Source organism: Saimiri boliviensis, chromosome 11 (assembly GCF_048565385.1).
Source record: "Saimiri boliviensis isolate mSaiBol1 chromosome 11, mSaiBol1.pri, whole genome shotgun sequence".
In the NCBI taxonomy this organism is placed as follows: Eukaryota; Metazoa; Chordata; class Mammalia; order Primates; family Cebidae; genus Saimiri; species Saimiri boliviensis.
Genome location: NC_133459.1, coordinates 30,707,859 through 30,734,885, shown reverse-complemented (window position 1 = coordinate 30,734,885; position 27,027 = coordinate 30,707,859). Strand labels below are relative to the sequence as shown.

The window sequence follows — 27,027 nt, the reverse complement described above, 5'->3', positions numbered from 1 at the left end:
AAAAAAAAAAAGCCAAGTGCAGTAGCTGTCACACTTATAATCCTAGCACTTTTGGATGCCAAGGTAGGAGGACTACTTGAGGCCAGAAGTTCAAGACCAGCCTGGGCAGCACAGTGATACCCTGCCTCTACAAAAAATTAAAAAATTAAGCCGGGCGCGGTGGCTCAAGCCTGTAATCCCAGCACTTTGGGAGGCTGAGGCGGGTGGATCACGAGGTCGAGAGATCGAGACTATCCTGGTCAACATGGTGAAACCCCGTCTCTACTAAAAATACAAAAAAAAAAAACTAGCTGGGCGTGGCGGTGCGTGCCTGTAATCCCAGTTACTTAGGAGGCTGAGGCAGGAGAATTGCCTGAGCCCAGGAGGTGGAGGTTGCGGTGAGCTGAGATCGCGCCATTGCACTCCAGCCTGGGTAACAAGAGCGAAACTCCGTCTCAAAAAAAAAAAAAAAAAAAAAAAATTAAAAAATTAGTTGGGCATGGTGGCACATGCCTACAGTCCCAGTTACTCTGGAGACTGAGGTGAGAGGATGGCTTGAGGCCAGGAGGTAGAGGCTGCAGTGAGCTATGATCACACCATTGCACTCTGCCCTGGATGTCAGAGTGAGAACCCATCTCTCTCTCTTTTTTTTTTTTTTTTTTGAGACGGAGTTTCGCTCTTGTTACCCAGGCTGGAGTGCAATGGCGCGATCTCGGCTCACCACAACCTCCACCTCCTGGGTTCAGGCAATTCTCCTGCCTCAGCCTCCTGAGTAGCTGGGATTACAGGCACGCGCCACCATGCCCAGCTAATGTTTTGTATTTTTAGTAGAGACGGGGTTTCACCATGTTGACCAGGATGGTCTCGATCTCTTGACCTTGTGATCCACCCGCCTCGGCCTCCCAAAGTGCTGGGATTACAGGCTTGAGCCACCGTGCCTGGCCGAGAACCCATCTCTTAAAAAAAAAAAAAGAATAAGGCCCAGCTAGGCATGGTGGCCCACACCTATAATCCCAGCACTTTGGGAGGTTAACACAGGAGGATCAATTTTGCCCAAGAGTTTGAAACCAGCCTAGGCAACAGAGTGAGATCTTGTCTCTACAAAAAAGTAGAAAAAATTAGCCACCTGCCTATAGTCCCAGTTACTCAGGAGACTGAGGTGGAGGATTGCTTGAGCCTGGGAAGTCAAGGGTATAATGAACCATCTTTTTTTTTTTTTTTTTTTTTTTTTTGAGATGGAGTCTCACTCTGTTGCCAGGCTGGAGTGCAGTGGTGCTATCTTGGCTTACCACAACCTCTGCCTCCCAGGTTCAAGTAACTCTCCTGCCTCAGCTTCCTGAGTAGCTGGGACTACAGGTGCATACCACCACGGGCAGCTAATTTTTGTATTTTTAGTAGAGACGGGGTTTCACCATGTTGGCCAGGATGGTCTCGATCTCTTGACCTTGGGATCTCCCCGCCCTGGCCTCACAAAGTGCTGGGATTACAGGCGTGAGCCACCGCGCCTGGCCAAGCCATCTTCTTGATACTGTGCTCCAGTCTGGATGACAAAAGAAGACCCTGTCTCAAAAATAAAAATAAGTAAGGTCCAGATTCTTACCTGGCCTTCAACCTGCTTCAGTCTTATCCTCTGCCTATAATGTGCTACTCTATGTCCCTTCCCCAAGCCCTCTGCGTAGCTAAGTCTTCCTTTAGATGTTAAACATCATTTCCTCAAGGAAAACCACGGTATTAGGTTACATACCCTCATAGCACCCTGTTCTTTTCTTTATAAAACTTTACACCAGGCGTCCCCAAACTACAGCCCGCGGGCCACATGCGGCCCTCTGAGGCCATTTATCCGGCCCCCCGCCGCACTTGAGGAAGGGGCACCTCTTTCACTGGTGGTCAGTGAGAGGAGCACAGTATGTGGCGGCCCTCCAACGGTCTGAGGGACAGTGAATTGGCCCCCTGTGTAAAAAGTTTGGGGACGCCTGCTTTACACAATTGAAATTTTTTATGCTATTTGAGATTATCTGTTTAGTGTCTGTTTCTAGAAATGGACTATAAGCTCCAAGAAGCCATGGACCATTTTATATTGTTCACCAGCCACTGGATCCCCAGTGTCTAGGATACAGTAGGTGTTCTAATGTACAATAAATAGTGAATGCATTTTAAAAAAGAATGAAAGGAGATATTTGTACTGATTTCTAAAGAGAAGCTTATAAAGAATCACATTGGAGGCCGGGCACGGTGGCCCACGTCTGTAATCCCAGCACTTTGGGAAGCTGAGGCGGGTGGATCACAAGGTCAAGAGATCGAGACCATTCTGGTCAACATGGTGAAACCCTGTCTCTACTAAAAATACAAAAATTAGCTGGGCATGGTGGCACGTGCCTGTAATCCCAGCTACTCAGGAGGCTGAGGCAGGAGAATTGCCTGAACTCAGGAGGCGGAGGTTGCGGCGAGCTGAGATGGCGCCATTACCTCCAGCCTGGGTAACAAGAGCGAAACTCCATCTCAAAAAAAAAAAAAGAATCACATCAGAACATGAGATATTTCTGTTTCTCAAAGGCAGATGCAGAGTTTATTCGCTACATTCCAACCCCAGATAGCCTGAGAGATGAGGAGCAACTATCTTACACCTAAAGCTAGGCCATGAATAGGAACCATGAAGGCTGCTGAAGTTAGAAGATCCCTGGAAATAATTAACCCTGTATCTGAACCCAAATTCTTCTATCTCAAGTTTTCATACCCATCACAGTGCCTAGAAGAGAGACTGACTACTCTAAGGTAAGCACCAGAGGTTGACAAGGGAATAGCCCATTCTGGCATCTTAATGCACAATATAGATCAGAAATAGCACCCAAATTTCTGGCATTGTGCCCTATTTAGCTGATTAATCTGGGCTGATAGATTGGCTGGGCCTCACACTCCATCTAGAAACATCTCAAATAATCTGTCTTTTCAGGAATCTCTTGACGACCCCCCCACCAAATTTGCCCTGGAAGTGACAAGGCCTCCTTAAAGCAAGATGCTCCCCAAGGTCTAAGGAAGCATGAGGTTAGCTTGTATACATGAGTACTCCCATCTGCCCATTCCCTGGCTGAGATGCAAAGACAATCACCACAGTACAGGCTAGCAATGAGAAGTACACTTACTGCTGAGAGGCTAGTTTGAATCTGTGATTAAGGAATGCCAAGAAGCTAAACCTCAGCAACACAGCTATGAAATTCACATTCCTTTCAGATACACGTCTCCCTCCTTTTAGAAAAGAGAGCTGTATACAAAAGCAGAAAGTACATTCAAAACAAACAGACAAAAAGCAGAGAGAGCTGCAGTTTGCAGAACAGTAGATGAGACTGCATCCTTAGCTTCAGAGCCAGAATAGACTAGAGGAGAAGACCTCCAGCCCTGGAACTGGAAAATGGATTCTACAGGTCAGTGAGCATTATTCCCCATTACCTCCCCAAAAGGGTTGAGTCTCCTGCTTGAATGTAGCCTCCTGGGGAGCCCAGGGCAGCAATCAGGCTACAATAGAATTAGGGTGCAGTGCCCACCACAGGCTTGTGCTCCTAAGGGGCCTTGAAGAGCCAGGCCTATTTTCTAGGCCAGGAAACAAAAGAACGGGTAGTTAAGGCAGTGCAGTACACTTCCTCCCCTCCCCTCCAGCAGCTGCTGTCTCAGACAGCTGTTTCCAGCCTGTCTGCTCAATGCTATTAAATATTCATCAGATGCTTGCTAGCTTTAAACATGCAACGACTATTAATCTAGGGAGCTGGAGGTCTGAAGAGAAGAGGGGAGGGCTCATAAAGATCCAAGTCTTTTTTTTTTTTTGAGACTGAATCTTGTTCTTGTCACCCAGGCTAGAGTGCAATGGCAGGATCTTGGCTCACTGCAACCTCCGCCCACTGGGTTCAAGCAATTTTTGTGCCTCAGCCTCCTGAGTAGCTGGGATTACAGATGGCCGCCACCATGACTGGCTATTTTTGTATTTTTAGCAGAGACAGGGTTTCACCATGTTGGCTAGGATAGTCTTGAACTCCTGACCTTGTGATCCACCCATCTCAGCCTCCCAAATGGATTACAGATGTTAGCCACCGTGCTCAGTCCAGGATCCAACTCTTTTTAACTTCAGGAATCTAGAAACCAAGCCAGAGGTACCAGTCCTATACACCAAATCCAGAAACTAAAGTATAAGCTGATCCTGTGGCCACCCTAGGATCAGAGGAGACCAGCAGGCAGCTAAGGAGAAACAGAAAGACTTCAGTCTAAACTCCATCTCTTGGACCCTAACTTCTAGATACAAATTTCTCACTCTGCATCATTGCTTCACAGGGTTATGAGAATTAAATGAGATGCTGTATCAGGTGTGTCCAATCTTATGGCTTCCCTGGGCCACATTGGAAGAACTATCTTGGGCCACACATAAAATACACTAATGACAGCTGATGAGCTTAAAAAAAAAAAATCGTAGAAAAATCTCATAATATTTTAAGAAAGTTTATGAATTTGTGTTAGGCAATAGTCAAAGCTGTCCTGGGCCATAGGATGGACAAGCTTGCTGTATATGATACTCCCAGCACAGAGTTAGCATGTAATTTAAGAGCTTAAAATGGAGGCAGGGACCTCATCCACTGAGGACTTCTAGTGGTAAAGCAAAGCCTTGCTTAACACTCCCTTAAGAGCAAATTTTCTTTTTTTTGTTTTTTTTCTTTTTTTTTTTGCTCTGTTGAGTGGAATGGCATAACTTCAACTCACTGCAACCTCTGCCTCCTGGATTCAAGTGATTCTCCTGCATCAGCCTCCTGAGTAGCTGTGATTATAGGTATGTGCCACGACGCCTGGCTAATTTTTGCATTTAGTAGAGACATGGTCTCACCATGTTGGTCAGGCTGGTCTCGAACTCCTGACCTCATGACCTACCTGCCTCGGCCTCCGAAAGTGCTGGGATTACCGATGTGAGCCACCGAGCCCAGCCAAGAACAAAATTTCTATTAGTGGACACTCAAGAATTTTGTTTTCCATTTCACAGGGTGGTTGAAAGGAGTATGACATGAGGACATTCCCTTAACACGGGGCAGTCCAGACATCTCATCCTCAACCCAAGTACCAGATAGGAGAGATGAGTCTCCTTCTGAAAAAGGTAGGAATTAAAAGGCCTTCAGGCAGGAGGCAAGGCAGGGGAGAGAATATCCCTTTCATTCTCCCACAAAGTAGTAGTGCCACTTTATAGAAGGCTTCCTTCCCTCATTTTCCCTACCTTGCCAGCACAATGGTAAACAGATATAAGTCACTCTCATGCTGAAGGCATTAAATAGCTCAAACTTTAGCTGAAGTCCAAATTTCTTGACTAATGCCTAGCTTCCAAAATCAGCACTAACTTATTCTTCCAATCTCTATTTATAGCTAATATTTGAGTGCTTACTAAATATCATGCTGATTTTTTTTTTTTGAGACAGTTTTGCTCTTGTTGCATGCAATGGCATGATCTTGGCTCACTGCAACCTCCCCCTCCGGGGTTCAAGCGACTTTCCTGCCTCAGTCTCCCAAGTAGCTGGGATTATAGCCATGCACGATCACACCCACCAAATTTTTTTAATTTTAGTAGAAACTGGGTTTTTCCATGTTGGTCAGGCTGGTCTTGAACTCCCAACCTCAGGTGATTCACCTGCCTTGGCTTTCCAAAGTGCTAGGATTACAGGCATGAGCCATGGCACCTGGCCTGTTGAATGTTTTATATGCATTAGCTCACTCGATCTTCCCAACAACATCGTGAAGTAAATATTATCCCCATTTTATAAATAATGAAATTGAGCCTTGAAACTGAGGCAGAATTTGAAAGTAGTCTGCTTAGGAAGGGTATGGTGGCTTATACCTGTAATCCCCACCACTCTAGGAGGATGCTTGGGGTCAGGAGTTTGAATCCAGCTTGGGCAACATAGAGACACTGTTTCTATAAAAAAATAAAGTCAGGGCCGGGCGCGGTGGCTCAAGCCTGTAATCCCAGCACTTTGGGAGGCCGAGGCGGGTGGATCACGAGGTCGAGAGATCGAGACCATCCTGGTCAACAAGGTGAAACCCTGTCTCTACTAAAAATACAAAAAGTTAGCTGGGCATGGTGGTGCGTGCCTGTAATCCCAGCTACTTAGGAGGCTGAGGCAGGAGAATTGCCTGAGCCCAGGAGGCGGAGGTTGTGGTGAGCCGAGATCACGCCATTGCACTCCAGCCTGGGTAACAAGAGCGAAACTCCGTCTCAAAAAAAAAAATAAATTAATTAATTAAATAAATAAATAAAGTCAAGTAGGCATGGTGGCCCTATAGTCCTAGCTACTTGGAAGGTTGAGGAAGGAAGACAGCTTGAGCCCAGAAGTCTACAGTGAGCTATTATCACACCACTGCACTCCAGCTTGGGTGGTAAAGCAAGACCTCACCTCTAATTAATTAATTAATTAAATTAGTCTGCTTAAAGCTATAATGAAGTATTATTATGCTAAGCTATCCATTTATCTGCCTGGCAAATTCTTGGTTATCATTTAAGATGTAACTTAAATGCTATCTGTCCCCCTTTCTCTGGCATTCCCTGAGCCTTTCCCAGGCAGCTTCTCCAAGCTCCCTGGTATTCAGTTCAGCAAGAGAATGTGATGATACATTATTGTAACTATTTTTAAATTTATTATTTTATAGATATATTATTTTTTGAGACAGAGTCTTGCTGTCACCCAGGCTGGAGTACAGTGATGTGATCACAGCTCACTGCAGCCGTGACCTCCTGGGGTGAAGTGATCTTCCTGACTCAGCCCCCTGCATAGCTGGGACTACAAGTGCGCACCACAACTGGCTTTTTTTCTCTTTTTTTGGTAAAGACGGGAGTTCCACTATGTTGCCCAGGCTGGTCCTAAACCCCTGGCCTCAAGCAATCCTCCAGCCTTGGAGTTTCAGGGGTGAGCCACCATGCCTGGCCTATTTAAAATTTTCTGGTCTCTGTTTCATCATGTGTAAAAATACGATAATAACATCTACCTTACTGGTAGAGAAAACTACATGCCACAGAATACTCAATATATATCTGAATTCACAAAATACAGTAATAACTATGACTTTTTTTTCAGTATGAATCTTGTCTTTGATGTGTAAAGAAACCGCTATGTCAGCTTAATTGGCAGCTTTTTTTTTCTTTCTTTATGGCACTTCAAGATACAACTTACAATAAGCAGTCTCTTAGGGTCAGTGAAATTTAGAATTATAGAAGCAGCAAGCTTTCAGCACAGAGAATGGATTTTGCTGTACAAAAAATGTTGATATGCACCGTCATTACTTGCTATGCAACCATGGTAAATTAACTCACCTCTTCTAGTGTCAGTTGCCTAATCCATAAAAATAGGGACACACAGCCGGGCGCGGTGGCTCAAGCCTGTAATCCCAGCACTTTGGGAGGCTGAGGCGGGTGGATCACGAGGTCGAGAGATCGAGACCATCCTGGTCAACATGGTGAAACCCCGTCTCTACTAAAAATACAAAAAATTAGCTGGGCATGGTGGCGCGTGCCTATAATCCCAGCTACTCAGGAGGCTGAGGCAGGAGAATTGCCTGAGCCCAGGAGGCGGAGGTTGCGGTGAGCCGAGATCACGCCATTGCACTCCCACCTGGGTAACAAGAGTGAAACTCCGTCTCAAAAAAAAAAAAAAAAAAAAAAAATAGGGACACACAGTAGGCATTCAAATTGAGCTCTTCTCACTTAGCCAAGCAAAGCTGCCTATTTTCCCCATCTTACTTTCCTCTTCTTTTAAATGTGGTCAAGATCAGTGGATGGGATAGATTGAGAATAAAATGAGGGAAAAATATGAAAATGACTGCTTATAGTAGCACTGCCAGCAAACAGCAGTCTCTATAGGGTCATACAAAGTATAGGAACATATCAGAAGACAGTGAGCGCATGTGTTGCCTAACACACTCTAATCTAGAAAAGATATTTGGTGGCCACAAAGTCCTAGATGGTGTTAATACCTCTCTAACTTCATTCTTAGCCTGGGACAGGAGGTGGGATTTGGTGGAAGAGTGCAAACATGGGACAAACCCTAAGCCTGTATCCATAGGTAAGGAAAGGTGGAGTATTCCCTCAGTAGTAACTGTTAGGACAAACGTCCACCCTGGTGACTCTGTGGAAACTGTGGTGGAAGAAGAGCGAGCTAGGAAGAGAGGAAGTTGATGGTGGGAGATGGGCATGCTGGAGCGCAGCCTCTGAGCTTCTGGAAAACCACCAGATTTCATGATTTGCATGAAATCATACAGTAAGTGGTCTTTTGTGACTGGCTAAACCCTTGGACTTAGCCTTCTGGAGGCTAAACCCTTGTCATCTTTAGTGCGTGTCCACAACAGGCAAATGTACAGAGACAGAAAGCAGAGTAGCAGCCTAGGGCTGGAGAGGTAAGTTGATTGGTAGGAGAGAGACAAAAGGCATGGGGTTTGTTTCTTTTTTGGATGATAATTTCAAATGGACTGTAGTGATGACTGAATGACTCTGTGTATATACTAAAAACCACTGAATTGTACACTTTAATAAAGTGAGAGAACAGTATGGTATATGAATTATATCTCAATAAAATCTTCCCCAAAACTCTAGACTTCTTTGCAACTACGACAGTTAAGTCTGCCCAAAAAGAATCACTTAAAAATACTCACATACCCTTTAATTTATACTAACAGAAGCTAACCAGAGGCTGCAAACTGGTAGGCTAAAAGCCACATTTGGGATGCAGCAAATGTATGTTACTGGGACCAATAGTATTTTTTTTAAATCTGAGCAATTCCACGATTTGAAGAAGAAAAAAAAATCTGAGGAAATATTAAATGACTGTATACATAATCCACATTTCTAGTTTCTCTTGAAAATCAGATCTTCCAAGTCCAACAAAAAAATTTTCTACACAGGCTGGAGTGCAGTGTTGTGATCATAGTTTACTGTAACCTCAAACTCCTAGACTCAAGTGATCCTCCTGCCTCTGCTTCCTGAGTAGCTAGGATTAGAGGCACAAGTCATCATGCCCAGCTAATTTTTTTACTTTTTGTAGAGATAGTCTGCTATGTTGCCCAGGATGGTCTTGAACTCCTGGTCTCAAGTGATCCTCCCACCTCAGCCTCCTCAGGTGTTGGGATTACAGGCATGAGCTTCCGTGTACAGTCAAGAAAATTTTTAAAGATGGGAAAGACACAAGAATGAAAACAATCTTCAAATATCTGAAAGGATATTGCTTCTGGGGTCCAAAGCAGAGTTAATTTAAATTACTGAGGTACAGGTCTCATTCAAAATGAGAGAGAGAATACTTAGAGCTGTCTCCAATGAAATGGGCTGGTTTTGGAAGTAATGTTTCCTATGACTAGTATCAAGTACTATGTTACATGCTATAACCTGAATGAACCTTGGAAATACTATGCAAAGTCAAAGAAACCAATTCCAAAAAGCATGTACAATTCCATTTATATGAATGCTCAGAACAGGCAAACCCACAGAAACAGAAAGATTAGTGGCTGCCAACATCTGGGGAGAGAGTGGAGTTGGGAGTGACTACTAGCAGATATAAGATTTCTTTTTAGAAAAAAAAAAAAAAAAAGATTTCTTTTTAGAGTGATGGAAATATTCTGGAATTAAATAATGGGAATGGTTGCACAGTACAAATATACTAAAAACTACTACATTGTACACTTTACAATTGTAAATTTTATGCTATGTGAATTTTCTCTCGAAATAGAAACAAAGGTAGAAAGGGACTGAATGAGATACTTATTAACTCTGTTAGGATATTATGATGCACCTAGGGATAAATGTCAGCTATTATCATCAACTTCATTTGATGATAAATGAGGCACTGAAAGAGGTTAAAGGTTTTGTTTCTGACTAAGGTAACAAAGGCTCACATGAAGCAGAGCCTGGACAGATACCCAATCTTGCCTGTCTCTAGAGCTTACAGAACTGTAATAAAAGTTCACAGGTCGGCTGGGTGCAATGGTTCATGCCTGTGATCCTAGCACTTTGGGAGGCTGATGTGGGCAGATCACTTGAAGCCTGGAGTTCAAGACTAACCTGAACATGGTGAAACTCTCTCTCTACTAAAAATATAAAAATTAGCCAGGCATGGTGTTGTGTGCCTATAATCCCAGCTACTCAGGAGGCTGACACATGAGAATTGCTTGAACCCGGGAGGAAGAGGTTGCAGTAAGCCAAAATTGCACCACGACACTCCAGCCTGGGCAACAGAGTGAGACTCTGTCTTAAAAAAAAAAAAAAAAAAAAGTTCTCAGGTAGTGAGTGATAAAACGTTACAGAAAACATTTGGATCAATGGGTGAAGCTACACGTCCAGAACAGGCACATCATCAGCAGGCCTGGATCCACAAACAACAGAACCTGCCTTTCAAAGCACAGTTCACAATTCAAATGAAAAGTTTCCCCAAACTTCTAATCCATTTTTGTTGACTACCCTAGGAAGACTTGAGACTAAATTCTCTGCATTCAGGGATTCTCCCCTCCTAATTTCCTGGCCATTCATGTGACCAGTATTAAACTTAGGGCTTGCCAGGTACCCAGAATCTTCCTCAGTACACATGCCCCTCCTTAAAACTTCCAGATCTCTGAGACTGAGAGGCAGGTTTGGGAGAAAAAAAAATTCCAAGAAACCAAATTTCACTGTGAAAGGTTCTATGTGCCTTTGGATTACCTAGTTAGGCCTTTCTCCTTAGTGTCATCCTAATCCTAACACCTCACTCAGGACAAAGAGAAATACTAGCCACTTTAGTTACTTAATGGCTTCAATTAACAGGAAAGCTCACTGTTGTCACAGCCCCCAAATTCACAAACCAGGGAATTAAACTTTAGGAAAAAGTGTTCTTTAGGCTCCATGTCCTTGATTCTATACCACAATTATCCCTATGAAGGATCTCCTAAGTATAAGAAATACCCTTTCCCTAGATTAAGGGCAGTATAGTACAGGGTTAAGATGACAGGTTTGGGCAACACAAAACTTGGGCTTGAATACCAGTCATACTCATTAGGTCTAAGTTACTTCTGTAAAATACAGATATTACTGGACACTTCTAGGCTGCCAAGCATCCACTTCTCTTTCCTAATAACTCCCCAGCTGCCTTGTGAGGAATCTGTTGCTTCTTACGCATGTGACTCAGCTAATCCAGTCTGACATTCCCTCTCTAAAATCTGAATTTTGAGTAGAGGCAGAGATTTTGAGTTGTGCCCAAGGAGCCAGTCCTTGTTTCAGGATAGTTCCTGTGGTCTATCACTGTTGTCCCAGTTCACTGCAGCTACTATGGTTCTCATACCAGATTTTCCAGGCTTAACCCTAAATGTGAGTCCCTAACATCTTTCTTTTTGAGACAGTGTTTCGCTCTCGTTACCCAGGCTGGAGTGCAATGGCGCGATCTCGGCTCACTGCAACCTCCGCCTCCTGGGCTCAGGCAATTCTCCTGCCTCAGCCTCCCAAGTAGCTGGGATTACAGGCACGCGCCACCACACCCAGCTAGTTTTTTGTATTTTTAGTAGAGACGGGGTTTCGCCATGTTGACCAGGATGGTCTCGATCTCTCGACCTCGTGATCCACCCGCCTCGGCCTCCCAAAGTGCTGGGATTACAGGCTTGAGCCACCGCGCCTGGCCTTCTTTAGTTTCTTTTACTTACATGAGCCATTTTGTTGCTTGCAACCAATGAACTCCAAGTGGAACACCGCCTCATTAGGTTATTAACAGGATAAACAGAGTGAGATTCAACAGATCTAAGTTGATACTGTCTGACCTTATCAACCATTAGAAGTAAATTCAGTATGGACATGTAAGTGTGGTCATGTTGTAAATAAAGTTCAAATGACCACAAAAAAAGATTAATCCATTGACCATCTTATGGGCCACCTCCTGGCATAACTGTTTTACAGTTACGAGAAAAGGCCCATGGTCCTTAATAGCAAGCCACCTTAACATACCTGACATGGGTCTTCACTACCCATTCTAGTCCAGGAAATGCCTCAGGAGGTTTCAATTACCTGAAAGTGGAGAAATAACAGATCAGTCTTTTGAAGAGGAATTTTTAAAGACATAAAAAATAAAAGATAGAGATCCTGCATGCAGTTTACACAATACAGGAGAAACATGCAACTTTTAAGAAATTTTTAAGTAAAGTTTCACTGTGAATATCAATATGGGGACCTACAGGGACTAATCCTTACACATTTTTAAATAGCTGAGCAGAAAGCTTTACTTTGGGGTGCAGCAGGAGGTCTAATCTACAGTCATTGAAATTTTACAATGTGTCATTTAAGATGTCAGACTTTGTGCCCAGGTTACATTACAATTCACTTGTGATGGGCAGGATTATTAAGAGTTATGGCTAATTTATGCGGCAACATATGGTTTTTCTTTTTACAGCTATTTTTATTAAACAAGTTTTGCAAAGTTTTAACATTAAAATTAACAGCTAAAGAATTGTTTATGCAAGTTGCTGTCACAGTTTATGTAAAAGAGAAATATGTGCTATTAAAATCAGACATTTAGGTTACCTTTGGTTTTTTGCGATGCATGTTAGCTTTACACATCCTGATTCTCTTGCGATAATTTTCCTTTAAAAAGGGGGGTATAGAGTGATCTCTTTTCATCAAAACAAGACATAATGCCCTGAAAGCTGACTTCAAACCATGGTTGAAAATTCAGTTATTTACACTTTATCACAATCTACAAATACATTTTTTTGTTGGTGTGTTTTAAAAAGAAAAAAAAAATGTCCATCATGCACTGCTGCAGGCAGCTTGGCACTTCAATACAAGAGGATTTTTCACCCCCGAGCAGTTTAGGTGGCTCTAAGAGGGAAGCCAGGAAAACAACCCTGAGAATCAACATAGAGTAGAAATGGGACCAACCAATTCCATCACTTCCTCTCTTGGTCTCTTAGGAGGGGGTTCAGAGCCAGCCTATCATGCCAAATCCTGCTCCAGCCCAGCTAATTTTTCAGTATTTCTGGGTTTGAAAGAGAAACCGTCAAGGGCATCCAAAGTTGGCTGAACTGTGATGCCTAAAGCAGGTGTGCGTCCCCTTCTGAGCTCACAAATTACTTGGTGTCACACTTTAGAGCCACCTAGGGGCTCTATAGAAGGTGCAAACCAGGCTGGCTTACACTTCTAAATACTGAGACCTATGTATAGAAACCAATCCAAGTTTCAGCTCAGCTGAGTTGAAAACTCTCCACAAATTAGAATTTTTGATAGGATTGGATACAACTGCTTCCAACAACTTCCAGGGGGTGAAAAAGCTTTGGTTATTTTTAAACTAAAACTTAACAACTCCATCAACTTTTTTTTTGGTAAACTTAAAATAAAATCCCCCCCACCACTTTTAAGAATGTTTCCAACTTTTAACAAGCCCATTAACTTTAGAGTTAATTTAAGTTTATTTGAAAGAGAAAACTATTTTATGGTCCACCCAAAAAAATGACAATTCATCACATTTACTTTGATTAAAAAAGGACTAAACTTTATTGACAAACTGCTGCAGACATTTTGACATAAGTTTAAGCTACCTATTTAGGCAGACTTACACATGTAGCATTTAATCTTCCGAGAACAAAATGGGAGGACGGTACAAATCCAATTAGGACTTTAACTTATGTACAAAGTGGATTTTGATTCCTTTTTCATTCAGCTGCAGTGTCCCTTTTTATATCATGCTAGTGTTGAGACATACTTGACTACCTTGGGAACAGTTCAATATTGACAACCGTCAACTTAAGAAAATCATCGGCTTTTGGCCCCAGCGTCCAAGTGAGCTTTTCATGGAGTGCAGAATCTCAAATGGACAAAATACTTTGTCTTTTTAAATACTGAAATTTTAATTATTAGTACTGTGACTGAAAGATTCTTCATGGCTAAAAAGCTCTGCATCAAACTCAATTCAGGAGGCCTACCTTCCCACCACCATCAACCTCTTCAAAACCTACTCCCACCCCTAAGTATCTCTCAACACAGTATGTCTGGGGCTAGATTTCAAAACCCACGTAATGAAAAAGTCAGTTTTACAAGCCTAATTTTGTTGTTGTTGTTGTTTTATATCAATTAACGTTAAAAATTGCATCAACTATTTAATTCATGAGGATCTTTCATATTAAAATTTAACCTTAAGATTCAACCGCCATGTGCTTTTATAAAGGAAACATTTTTTTAGAGACATCTGAGCTCACTTTTACATGGTGGTGCCTACTGCCGTTAACGTTTGTGATTTTAAATCTTAAACAGCCCTGAATTTTGAAATGTAGCCTAGTTTGGGATTCTGCAACTACAACTTTACGGGATGCCTCAAATCAAAACTAAGAGAAAGTTAACAAGCCTTTACTTCAGAACCTTTAAGCAAGCAATGTCACTTTCGAAACTAACAGGTTTGTGTGTGTTTTTTTACTCAACTTCTTTTTTTTATTATAAAAGGTACACTTCTGTTTATATTTAAACAACAAAGAAAAAAGCATCTACACACTTAAAAAATTAATTCAATATTCCTAAATCTATTTTAACTCATTTTAAAATACTACATACAGAAGCCAGAATGCAGAGTTAAGAATGGAATAAGGTGGGGAGAAGAAGGGTATCACGAAGAAAAACACTTAGACAATTACTTGTCTGTTGTGGGTAAAGCAACAGGAATCCTGGGAGATACAAGAAATCAGTAACAACTTTGCTCATAATTGATATTTTCCCCTCATGTTTGTTTTTAATAACGTCCATATGGGTGCTCTCTGTATGCTCCCTTCACTGGCCTAGCTGGAGGGGCCTTCAGTGATGGCCTGGTCCCATTCCAGTCGTCCTGGCCTGTGGGGAAAACAAACACAGTTTATAAACCATGTTCCAACAGCACTTAGGGATGAGCAGGGATAGGTCACACAGTAAAGATCACCAAAAACACTGCTTTTCTTCTAATGTCTTGACATTTTCCCTGGTGTTCCTTGCTCTCTACTGGGTTTGACCCTGTTGGACAGCCTAGGCAAATTTTCAGTTTTGAGTCGAAGGACAGAAGGGAACAAATCCAAAAGGGCTGCCGTTGACTCTGGAGTAATCTCCCACTATGAGGTTCTTCATAGACAAACATGATCTGTACTTTAGTCCCCAAACCTGGAGATACCCAACACCTTGCTTGAGATAGTGAGGAAGTCATTAATCTTAGTGAGTCTGCAATGGCCTTTCCAGTTCTCAAAACAATATGGCAGGCAGCCTCAGGTAAGGTAGGAAAACTTCTGGAAGTCTTTCAGATTGGAAGCAGGCAGCCAGCCCCACTTTGACGCAACAGCAAATCATGTTTCCTCATGGAGGAGTATCCTCTGGCTCTCTGGGAAAAGCAAGCAAGGGCCACTTTTCATGAGGCCCTCCACCAGCAGAGCTGATACTGCTCTCTCTGGTAGAGGGGTGTGCAATCAAATGTTGGACTGACAGCACTGTTTGAAATAGTTCCAAGGCTGGGCAAGGTGGCTCATGCCTGTATTCCCAGCACTTTGGGAGGCAGAGGTGGGTAGATCATGAGGTCAGGAGTTCAAGACCAGCCTGGCCTACATGGTGAAACTCCGTATCTACTAAAAATACAAAAATTAGCCGGATGTGGTGGCATGCTTGTATTGTAATCCCAGATACTTAGGAGGCATCGCTTGAACTCGGGAGGCAGAGGTTACAGTGACCTGAGACTGTGCCACTGCACTATAGCCTGAGCAACAGATCCAGACTCCATCTCAAGACAGAACAAAACAAAAGATAATTCCTGATCTGTTTTCTTTTTATTTTTTAAATATTTTCTTAGTGGTTTCATAGTATCGCCTAACCTTATCTCTTTTCTTAAGTCAACAGTTGAGAGAATCCAGATGTGGTTCACATCTTCAAATGGTTCTTTGTGACAGAGAAAAGCCTGAGGGATATGATCACGTATTTCTAGAAGTGACTTCATGAAAACAAACTGCATTTAAACTTATTCTTCCCACACCTTACACAGACCAGTTTATTCCTGAAGTATTTTTCCAGCTGCCTGTATTGACAAATATCTGCGTCTATCACTATTGGCCTCAAACTCTATATAGATCTAAGTCACACAGAACGCTAATTAAATCCCTAGTATAACACACATGTCCATCACTTTCCAAGTGGCTTCTGGGTATCAACAAGACAGTTTTTCTTTTTTTCCTGAAGTATACAGATCATCCTGGACAGTTTATTTTTCTAATTCTGTTAATCAAAGCAGAGATCAGATCAGATTAACTGTGGCAACATCATATCAGGGGCACAAAGAGAAGCCTGCCTCTTTCAGTTTGGTCTTTTCTTCAGCAAAACAGAAATGCAATTTAGTCAAACACATACAGAGGCCCCACTGTACTGCCTCAATGATGGAGGGAAATACTTGCGTGCAATCACACTGCCCTTCTAAATAGTGGTATATGAGCAGAGCAAAGCAGTGTTAGTGACTGGCAACTATCCAGTCCCATTTCGTTAAAACTGGTAGTAAGTTTCCTTGGGCAAGAAGCTGATTGGCTACTTCATACTGTGTTGAGTTGGGCTCAGCTTGTCTGTCTCTGGGAGGCCCAAAGGGGTTCCTCTTTTTCAACTAGGGATAAGAGAAGATTGTCAACCAAGTATCTCAGCATGAATTGTCAATTGCTGAGCCCCTGCCAAGGACTCTCTGGAAGTCCCTTAGGTATGCTGAAAACACCTCACACTGAAAAGGTAGCTCTTGCTGCATCCACTGCCATACAGTATTCCCACTGAGGCCTATTAATACAGGGCCACAACTGGCTGTTGAGGACACACTTGAGCAGTGTGTTTTTAACCAAACCTCGGGGAAGGCGGCCTGGTCCTGCTGCTATTGCAGGATCCATAGCTCTCTTGGGATCAATGACTGTGTTGAGATGTCTTCAAGCCAATAAGGAGCTCAGTGCCTGAACTGTCCTGAACTGGCTCTAGCCCCTATAGCCTCTAATCCGATTCTAATAGGCACTATTCTTTTTTTTTTAAGGTGGAGTTTTGTTCTTGTTGTCTAGGCAGGAGTGCAATGGTGAGGCCTTGGCTCACTGCAACCTCCACTTCCTGGGTTCAAATGATTCTCGTGCTTCAGCCTTCCAAGTACCTGGGATTATTGGAGCCTGTCACCACATCTGGCTTTTTTTTGTGTGTGTATTTTTATTTTTATGTATTATTATTATTTTTGAGATGGAGTTTTGCTCTTGTTGCCCAGGCTGGAGTGCAATGGCACAATCTTGGCTCACAGCAACCTCTGCCTCCCGGGTTCGTACAATTCTCCTGCCTCAGCCTCCCAAATAGCTGGGATTACAGGCATGCAACACCATGCCCGGCTACTTTATAAAATATTTTTAGTAGAGACGGGGTTTCTCCATGTCGGTCAGACTTACCTCGAACTCCTGACCTCAGGTGATCTACCCACCTCAGCCTCCCAAAGTGTTGGGATTACAGGTGTGAGCCACAGCATACGCCTTTTTTTGGTATTTTCAGTAGAGATGGGGTTTCACCATGTTGGCCAGGCTGGTCTCGAACTCCTGACCTCAGGTGATCTGCCCACCTTGGCCTCCAGAAGTGCTGGGATTACCGGTATAAGCTAGCATGCTTGGCCCTAATAGGCACTTTTCTTGCCCCCCAGCCTGCTCTGGCTACCAACCAGCCATCTAGGACCCTTTCAGCTGACATTTCCTTTACAATGACATTATCTTCAATGAGATTTAATTTTTTAATGAAATGGGGCAGATGAGTACAGTTGTACATGATTAAGTCCTTGTTATCTGCCAAAGTGCCCTAGATATCAGCAGCAAAGGCCCAGAAATACAACCTAGGTCTAGCTATTTCCCTGTCCGAAGTAGAAAAATAATCAACATTAGCTTATAAGTCTGCTCCAACCAGGCCAACCTTGTCTTGAGCCCTAGGGTAAGACATGTACTACCCTTCCAAGAGTAACAATACCCCATCTCACTTTAGCAGTCCCTTTCTACCATGTACCACAAAATGTAAGACCAGAACTCCTGCTGTCACATCTAGCAACATCTTGGCCTTCTAAAGGTTTATCCTTAGGTGTGTTTGTCTGACTCTCAATACTTCAGGCACCAGCATTCTCCAAGGCACTTACTTGTACATTCTGCCCCACCACAGAGATAAAGACATACCATAAGCTTCATAAGAATCTTGAACCTCCCCATGTCCATAGTCATAATATTCTGAGTCCCTGAAAGCCAAAGATAAGAATGTTAGGAAGCTACAGAGTAACTATGTTTTAGTTTCACCTTTTTTTCAAATACTTTCGTATTTCAATTATTTTACTATGTGTATTAATACAGGAAAATACTCATTCTAACCTATCTCTAGATGCCAAAATATTTCCAAAATACATATATATTTACTTATAAAATAATTATGACAACTATAGCAAAGAAAAATGGATATCACAGAATATAAAGTAAAAAAGCACAATCCTAAATTAACCCTCTTAATATAGCATACATATACATGTATTCCTAGGGCTCACCAGAAGGAAAAAAGAACTGTTTTATTACTACCATAGAACTGAGACTCTTTTTCAATCAATTCACAGGTAAGCTATATATAGGAACACAGAAGAAAATGGTCTTAAAGAGAAATACAGAAGTGGGGAAGGGCAGGGAAGAGAAATACAGAAAAGAACCTAAGTTATGGTAATGGAATTCAAGTTTCTTGTAAAATGTTATGCAACTTCAATGTGGTTTTGATATTTTAAAACAGGCGTCCCCAAACTTTTTACACAGGGGGCCAGTTCACTGTCCCTCAGACCGTTGGAGGGCCGCCACATACTGTGGTCCTCTCACTGATCACCAATGAAAGAGGTGCCCCTTCCTGAAGTGCGGCGGAGGGCGGGATAAATGGCCTCAGGGGGCCAGATAAATGGCCTCAGGGGGCCGCATGCGGCCCGCAGGCCGTAGTTTGAGGATGCTTGTTTTAAAACAATAAATCAAAATAATGTAAAGGTATTTCTCCTTGTTTCCATGTAGTCATAGCTCGGAAATTTTTCTTATTTTTATTTATTTATTTTTTATTTTTTATTTTTATTTTTTGTGTAGCTCGGAAATTTTTCATCTGCTACTCTCAGGTTCTAAATTATAACTGAAGTTTTAGAGTTACACAAATTTACAAATCCAAGTGTGTGCTTCACAGATGTCAAAAGCAGAGGAAAGCCTTGCATGGTGGCATGTGCCTGTAATACCAACTATTAGAGAGGGCTAAAGTGGTAGGATTGCTTGAGCTCAAGATCAAGACTAGTCGGGTTTGGGTGGGGAGTACAGAGGCGATACCCTCAAAATGTGAATAATTCTGCTCCTTAGGGTTGTGCTGTCTAAATCTCTCTGTTCCTCCATCCTTAGGACACAAAACAGTGCTTATATTGCCTGACTCACCCTTGACTCTGGCTATAATAGCCTTCATAGCCTTCGTAACTTTGTTCTGCATATGTATCATCATATCCCTAGAAGAGAAAAATAAATAAATAAAAGATCAAAATCATAGAGAGTAGGAAAGGTAATTATATCCCATGGGAGTAGGTAGTCTTCTGGATTAAAAAAGGACATAACATTTCCCTCCAAAATGTTAATGCCTACTGTAGAATAGTCAAAAGACAAAAGGATTACTAAACAAAGAAAACCCAAACAAATATATGCCGTAGAACAAGTGTGGTCAGGAAAAGTTACAAAAATCAAGCTTTAGTATTATCGGTACTAGTGGTTAAGAAATTTGTTATCAAACATTACATTAAGGTATATTTTATTTCCTGTTTAATCTACAGACATATAGAATATCAAGCCTAAAATGGAAAAATCTTCTAATAGTTCAGCATGCACTGCAAGAGAAGAGGTCAGCTTCCAAATCTTACAGGTAGCCCATGACACCTACATAAAGGACCGAGGCCCTATCATTTTACTTCCTTTGGCAACCTTCTAGGTATTGGGAAATGGCACACTGTTCAAATTTCTTACATATTCTTCATATGTTTCTGGTGCAGGAGGTGGAGGCAAAGGTATCCTCTGGATGCCCGCTGTCCGTGCTCTTGGTGCTGGAGCTCCCCTCACAGTAGGTGGGGGTGGCACGCCTCGAGTCACAGTGGCACCTCTGGTAATGGCTCCCCTTACTGGTGTACCACGTACCAAAGCCCCCCGAGGTGGTCCAACACCACGGCCCCTACAAAATGAAAGTTTACTTTAAATGGAGCTTTTTATAAACAGGCTACTTTTATGTTCTGATTTGTTTTCAAATTCTGGAGTTAGGCAGATTTTATGAAGCCTTAACTAGGCTATTATTAAAGCACAGAGGAATGCAAAGGGCAAAGAACCCACACTCAAAGACTCCCCGGGTCCTACAGTGGACCAATTCATCACAGCACTGCCTTGGGTAGGTCTGGAGAGTCTGAACACTCCATAAAGGTCAGTCACAAAAGGTAGAACTTTAAAGTTAGACCATTAAAAAAATGCTAGGACTGGCTGGGCGCAGTGGCTCATACCTGTAATCCCAGCACTTTGGGAGGCTGAGGTGGGTGGGAGGTCAGGAGTTCAAGACTAGCCTGATCAACAAGGAGAAGAGAAACCCCATCTCTACTAAAAATACAAAATTAGCCAGGCATGGTGGCACATGCCTGTGATCCCAGCTACTCGAAGGCTGAGGCAGGAGAATTGCTTAAACCTGGGAGGCAGAGATTGTAGTGGGCCAAGATCACGCCATTGCACTCCAGCCTGGGCAACAAGAGCAAAAACTCCATCTCAAAAAAAAAAAAAAATGCTAGGCCTGTCCAAAATTAGAAAACCAAAAGTCTCAGTGAGACTATAGCACTTGGCTATGGTCAAAGTGCCCAAGATCAAGAATTATATATATATATATATATTTTTAGACTTAGTCTCGCTCTGTTACCAGGCTGGGGTGCAGTGGCGCAATCTCAGCTCACTGCAACCTCTGCCTCCTGGGTTCAAGTGATTCTCCTGCCTCAGCCTCCCGAGTAGCTGGGAATAGAGGCACACACCGCCATGCCCAGCTAATTTTTGTATTTTTTTTAGTGGAGACAGGGTTTCACTATGTTGGCCAGGATGGTCTTGATCTCCTGACCTTGTGATCCACCCACCTCAGCTTCCCAACGTGCTGGAATTACAGGTGTGAAACACTGAACCCGGCCAAGAATTTTTTGTGTGTGTGTGTGTGTGTGTGTGGAAATGGAATCTTGCTCTGTCACCCAGGATGGGAGTACAGTGGCATGATCTCAGCTCACTGCAACCTCCGTCTCCTGGGTTCAAGCAATTCTCCTGCCTTGGCCTCCCAAGTAGCTGGGATTATAGGTGTGTGCCATCACACAGGGCTAAGTTTTGTATTTTTAGTAGAAACAGGGTTTTGCCACGTTGGCCAGGCTGGTCTCGAACTCCTGATCTCAGGTGATCCACCCACCTCAGCCTCCCAAAGTGCTGGGATTATAGGCATGAGCCACCACGCCTGGCTTGAGAATTCTATTGTTGATGCAATATATAAATCCTGAGACCCTTCCTATGCTAGACATAAGAGCACCAGCAAAAGAGATGATACTAGTAATCAAATTTACACCCTATTTCTGGGTGTCTCCATTATTTTTACCTGGGAACAGGTGGTGGAGGAGGTGCAGCTCCCCGGCCTCTCACTGGCACCCCACGTCCACGAGAGGGTTCAGGTACTCCATTCAAGTAGGACAGCTCTAGAAATTGCTCCTGGCAGATATCATCCATCATATCCTGGGAATGAAAGATACAGGGAGTACTGTGTGATATCTACACTTTCAACTGAGAAACCATCTGGCTCACAGGAGTCTTGAATTCTAAGAACAGCTTTGAGAGCTCAGATGAGGTCTCAGGTCATTCATTCTCTGAAGTCAAATGGCACCATACCTGTCACCTCTTTGAAAAAGTCTTGATGGCAGACCCCTCATTATTCATAATGTGATCCCTGCCTAGCTTTCTGGATCACTTCCATTCTCTCTCTATATAACCTCCTCATGAGCTAGGCTGAACAACTTGTAGTTCAGAGCCTGGCATACTCTTACACATCCATTCTTTGCAAATAGTTCCTTTTCCTGGAGTAATAAAAGCCACTACCATTAACAGAGCTGTATGTACTTGGCTGTATATAATAAGCTTTATATAAATTTTTCAGTTTAATCCTCAAAATGACCTTGAAGTAGGCAGATCACATTTTACAGTTAGGAAAACAGACTGAAGAAGTATACATCAACCAGCCTAAGAACATAGAGCTAATAAATGGCAGACTCTAGATGTGAATTCAGAATTACCTGTTTCAAAATCTAGGTGTTGCATCAACAGGCTACATTTTCTTTTTTGTCCACCTGAGGGACTCTTAACTCATCCTTACAAGACTTGTCTAAATAAGTGTCTCTTAAAAAAACTTTCTCTTTTTTTTTCTTTTGAGACGGAGTTTCACTCTTGTTACCCAGGCTGGAGTGCAATGGCGCGATCCTGGCTCACCGCAACCTCTGCCTCCTGGGTTCAGGCAATTCTGCCTCAGCCTCCTGAGTAGCTGGGATTACAGGCACGCACCACCATGCCCAGCTAAGTTTTTGTATTTTTAGTAGAGACGGGGTTTCACCATGTTGACCAGGATGGTCTCGATCTCTTGACCTCGTGATCCACCCGCCTCGGCCTCCCAAAGTGCTGGGATGACAGGCGTGAGCCACTGTGCCCGGCCTGAAAAACTATCTCTTGATGCCACCCCTACAACACCTCTTCTCCCAAAGTGCCATGTAATTCCCTGTACCCAAGCACTTACCATATCATTTTAGAATTGTCTGTCACACATTGTAAGCTCTTCAGGAGCCATTTTTGTACCTTTATACCCAGGCATAGTATCAGACATCTGCCAGATATTTAACAAATGTTTGGGATGAATAAGGAACCTGAAGCTCAGAAAAGTAAAATAATAACCTGTCCAGGAAGACACAGAAAGAGAGACATATGTAGTCCTGTGTTCTTCCTACTGCACTGTGAAGCATTCCTGGTGCAATTAATGGTTCTAAGGAGAAAATGGAGGGCTCTGGTTACAGATGCAAAAATAGCCTCACTTTTTTTCTCCACGAGAAGGAAGAATTAAGCCAAATGCCATTTGTAAATCTTTTCACTATTCCTCTTGAGAGCCAGTCTTAACACTTTATGCATTATCATATATCCCAGGCGTATACAGCTTCAATAGATGATTCTAGTCTCTGATGGCTCCCTCAACTCTCCAACTCCTCCTACTTTACACTCTACCTCCTCCTACCTTACACTGTGCATCTCAAATCAAGCATTACTGCTGCTTGAGATGCACACCTTGGAGACTCAAGTAACTATTGCCAGACCACTGCTCACACTCCTCCAACTACCACATCAACACTGAGGAAACCCAGATCTCCCCAGCAGGCATCTTTTTCAAAGGACTGACTTACACGGAAGCCTCATAAACCTAACACTTCTGAGGAATATGCTGGAGACTAACAGTAAAGAGGAGATGGGCATTCTGTCTGCAGTCCTTTGGAAATTGAATGGCTTGGGTGTTCAGTAGAACACCCCAAAAAGAGTAAAAAGAATTCCCCTGAGGAAAGATTAACCAGCTGTGTTTTTCTCTAGGATATTTTCAATAGTCTGTTTCATGTTGAACATTCTAATGAAGATGAGGTACTTGAAAATAAAGCAGCTGCTAAGACATTTGAAACTACTGGACTCGGAGTTCGGCATAAATTTTTGCTCTGTCAACTTTCATATCCTCTGACACCACATTTAGTTGCAACTCCCTCATTTAACATTCAGGAAGGACTGTATCTTATCTCCTCTTAGTTTAATGATGAACACATGATACTTAATTCTAGTTGAGTAATATTCTAAATCCTTCATAAGGTTCCAGATTCATCCTTGTCATTAAATATTCAACAGTAGTATGTTAACTGGCAACAACCAAGCCTTGCTAAAAGGCAAAAATAGTACCATTTCCTATTTATTCAAAGTAATATTCTGACCAGGTGGTAATAAGCAAGATAAACTGGCCTGTCCCATCTCTATCTAGTCCTCAGTTACAGTCTGAAAAAAGCTGCACAACAATCTGTTAAACATCGACAGTCAAGCCTACAACAATCATGCCTCTTCCAAAGCAAACTCCTCCAGGAGAGAAATCCCTGAGTGTGCTCAGGTCACAATTTAATCCAATAACACTAAATGCTATAAGCTTCTCGTTGCTAGCCTATACTCTCTACAGCATAAATTTATTGAGTACAGGGACCCACCTTAGTCATGTTTTTAACACAATCTCCTTGTTCCACACTACTACCAAAATACTCAGCTAGGTAAAGACCCTGTTAAACCTTAGTTAACCAAATATCAGAAAGCAGACACACTGTGGACCCAAGATACTGACAACAGATACTGGTACACAATGAAAACCACATTAGACAAGGAGGGATAGAGTGGCCTTGGAGCATAATGCTTTGAGAACTAGGTACAAGTAATGAACTACCTCAGGAAAATGAACATAAACGAAGAATTTGGTATACATACAGGTTATACAGAGATCTTAGTTAAGAACCCCTACCTTCACAACAGCCTAAAATTCCAGTTCTCTTTTGCTCAGAAGACACAGAATATGGATTTCCTTACCGGTACCAGAAATTTCTTGACTTCCTCCATGGCATGGGCCATAAGAGCATAAGCCTCACATGGAGGTCCAAAGACTTCAATGAAGACATGCAGATCCATATTCAAGTGGGCATATTTGGGGTCTCCACCTTTGCGCAGCTCTTCCTCCTATGGAAAAATGCAGAGAAATGTCATATCACATGGACTAGGGAGAAAACAACACTTCTACCTCTAACCCAAAGGAACAGAAAGAAATAACCCTAATGCAGGTGTCCCCAAACTGCGGCCCCCTGAGGCCATTTATCCGGCCCCCCGCCGCACTTCAGGAAGGGGCACCTCTTTCATTGGTGGTCAGTGAGAAGAGCACAGTATGTGGCAGCCCTCCAACGGTCTGAGGGACAGTGAACTGGCCCCCTGTGTAAAAAGTTTGGGGACGCCTGCCCTAATGTCTAAGAAAAACAGCAAAGTTTAATTGGTATGAGCTGAGAAGAGTTAAAAAAAAAAAACAACAAAAAACAAAAAACAGAAAAACAGAAAAGTTTAAGAAAGTGAAACAAGAGGCCAGGTGCAGTGGCTCACATCTCTAATCCCAGCACTTCGGGAGGCCGAGGTGGGTGGATCGTGAAGTCAGGAGTTTTGAGACCAGCCTGACCAACATGGTAAAACCCCATCTCTACTAAAAATACAAAAATTAGCCGAGTGTGATGGGTGTGGTGGCGTGCGCTTATAATCCCAGATATTCAGGAGGCTGAGGCACGAGAATTGCTTGAGCCCAGGAGGCAGAGGTTGCAGTGAGCCGAGATTGCACCACTTCACTCCAGCTGGGGCAACAGAGCAAGACTCTGTCTCAAAAAAACAAACAAAAAAAAGAGTAAAACAAGCTCTGAAAGTAAAATAAGTGCTAAAGAACAGTAATTTGCACAACCTGCTAAATGTGCTGGTGGTCTGCTGCTAACAGTTAATTGTTGTCTTAAATCACTGAGATATCCACTGGAGCTCTTATTAAAAGCATAAAGAAGAAAAACTTAACTCTGGTCTCTATTAAGAGAATAGCTGTTTGCCAAGCATTTGTTTTTAAACCTCAGGTAGAGCTGTTAATCAGCACAAGCTCTGCTTATCTGCTTATATCAGGCGTCCCCAAACTTTTTACACAGGGGGCCAGTTCACTGTCCCTCAGACCGTTGGGAGGGCCGCCACATACTGTGCTCCTCTCACTGACCACCAATGAAAGAGGTGCCCCTTCCTGAAGTGCAGCGGGGGGCCGGATAAATGGCCTCACGGGGCCGCATGCGGGCTGTAGTTTGGGGACTTCTTTCCTGAAAGAAGTCAGGATAGAGAGAATAAAAGCTCAAGTAAATCTCATTAGCTAGAACAACATACTGCAGCCCTAACTATATTCATCTGGTTAGGAACAGCTTGAGAAAACAAAACACGTTTCCATTAGGCTATATAAAAGGAGGATTGAAAGAACAGGTTTTCGGACTGTAGCAGGTATATTTCATCTAATAAGGTGACCCCGGAAGGCTAAGACTATTCTGTTTTGGTGGGAAGTTTCTTGGCATTTACAGAGTACACAGCATATGTGGCTATGGCATGGGGAAAAAAAGACGCATTAGATTCTGTAGTCAGGATTACTCATGGTTCCTTTCGGAATACATTCTTTTAGTGAGCCTCACATTCCAGCTGGCTGTAAAACAAAACCAACTAATCCTCAAACTCATCTGCTCTCACAACACTATTGTTCTCACTTTTCCAGGTTACAAGAAAGGGGGTGTGCTGTTTGCATTTTAGTGTCTTTTGTCTGCTTAGACTAAGTTTTCGTATATCCAGCTCCCCTTTGAAGTTTTGAAATTTTCACAGATAATCCTACCAATGTGCAAGATGCTACTGCTGTTTCCATTACTATGCAGTCAAAAGTCCAAAAGAAAATTATCACTAGGTCACACCTAGGCTCTTCCAGGGTTGCCAAGCAAGTAAATTAACTTGGTGTACAATCTCTTGTATCCAATGCAAACTTAAAGGAGCTACATTCTGTATATATACAAAATTCTTGCTTCCATAAGGCATTCATACTGGATTCTGGGCAAGTAGAAGGCATTAGGATGTCCTCTTGCCTCACTAATGTGAGCTTACCTTGGCTTTGTCTCTCATTGAGCCCTTTCCCAACACAGAGATCTTTGCACCAGTCTCTTCCTGTAGTCTTTTGATTGTATTCCCTTGCGGTCCAAGAATCTTCCCCACAAAATTGAACTGACAGAAAATAAAGAATTTCTAAATATACTTGCTACTATATAAAAACATTTCCACGTAAATTACCTCATTTGATTTTAAACAACTCTGCAAAGGTAGAGTATTACCATTCCCATTTTACTGAAGGACACTGGAGCCATATTAATAAAG

The 27,027-nt window shown here is 42.7% G+C and overlaps 1 protein-coding gene across 1 annotated transcript in view; it reads right to left on the bottom strand.

Moving 5' to 3' along the window:
* Positions 1-27,027, bottom strand: part of KHDRBS1 (KH RNA binding domain containing, signal transduction associated 1) — a 47,440-nt gene that overhangs the window by 4,164 nt on the left and 16,249 nt on the right. The window contains exons 3-9 of the mRNA XM_003937576.4: positions 26,761-26,877; positions 24,649-24,795; positions 21,611-21,744; positions 19,978-20,179; positions 19,402-19,469; positions 18,142-18,200; positions 11,942-14,806 (exon numbers count right to left, since the gene is read on the bottom strand). Coding sequence (XP_003937625.2) covers positions 14,709-14,806; positions 18,142-18,200; positions 19,402-19,469; positions 19,978-20,179; positions 21,611-21,744; positions 24,649-24,795; positions 26,761-26,877 — 825 coding nt within the window. The 3' untranslated portion in view covers positions 11,942-14,708. The remainder of the gene's footprint in view (positions 1-11,941; positions 14,807-18,141; positions 18,201-19,401; positions 19,470-19,977; positions 20,180-21,610; positions 21,745-24,648; positions 24,796-26,760; positions 26,878-27,027) is intronic.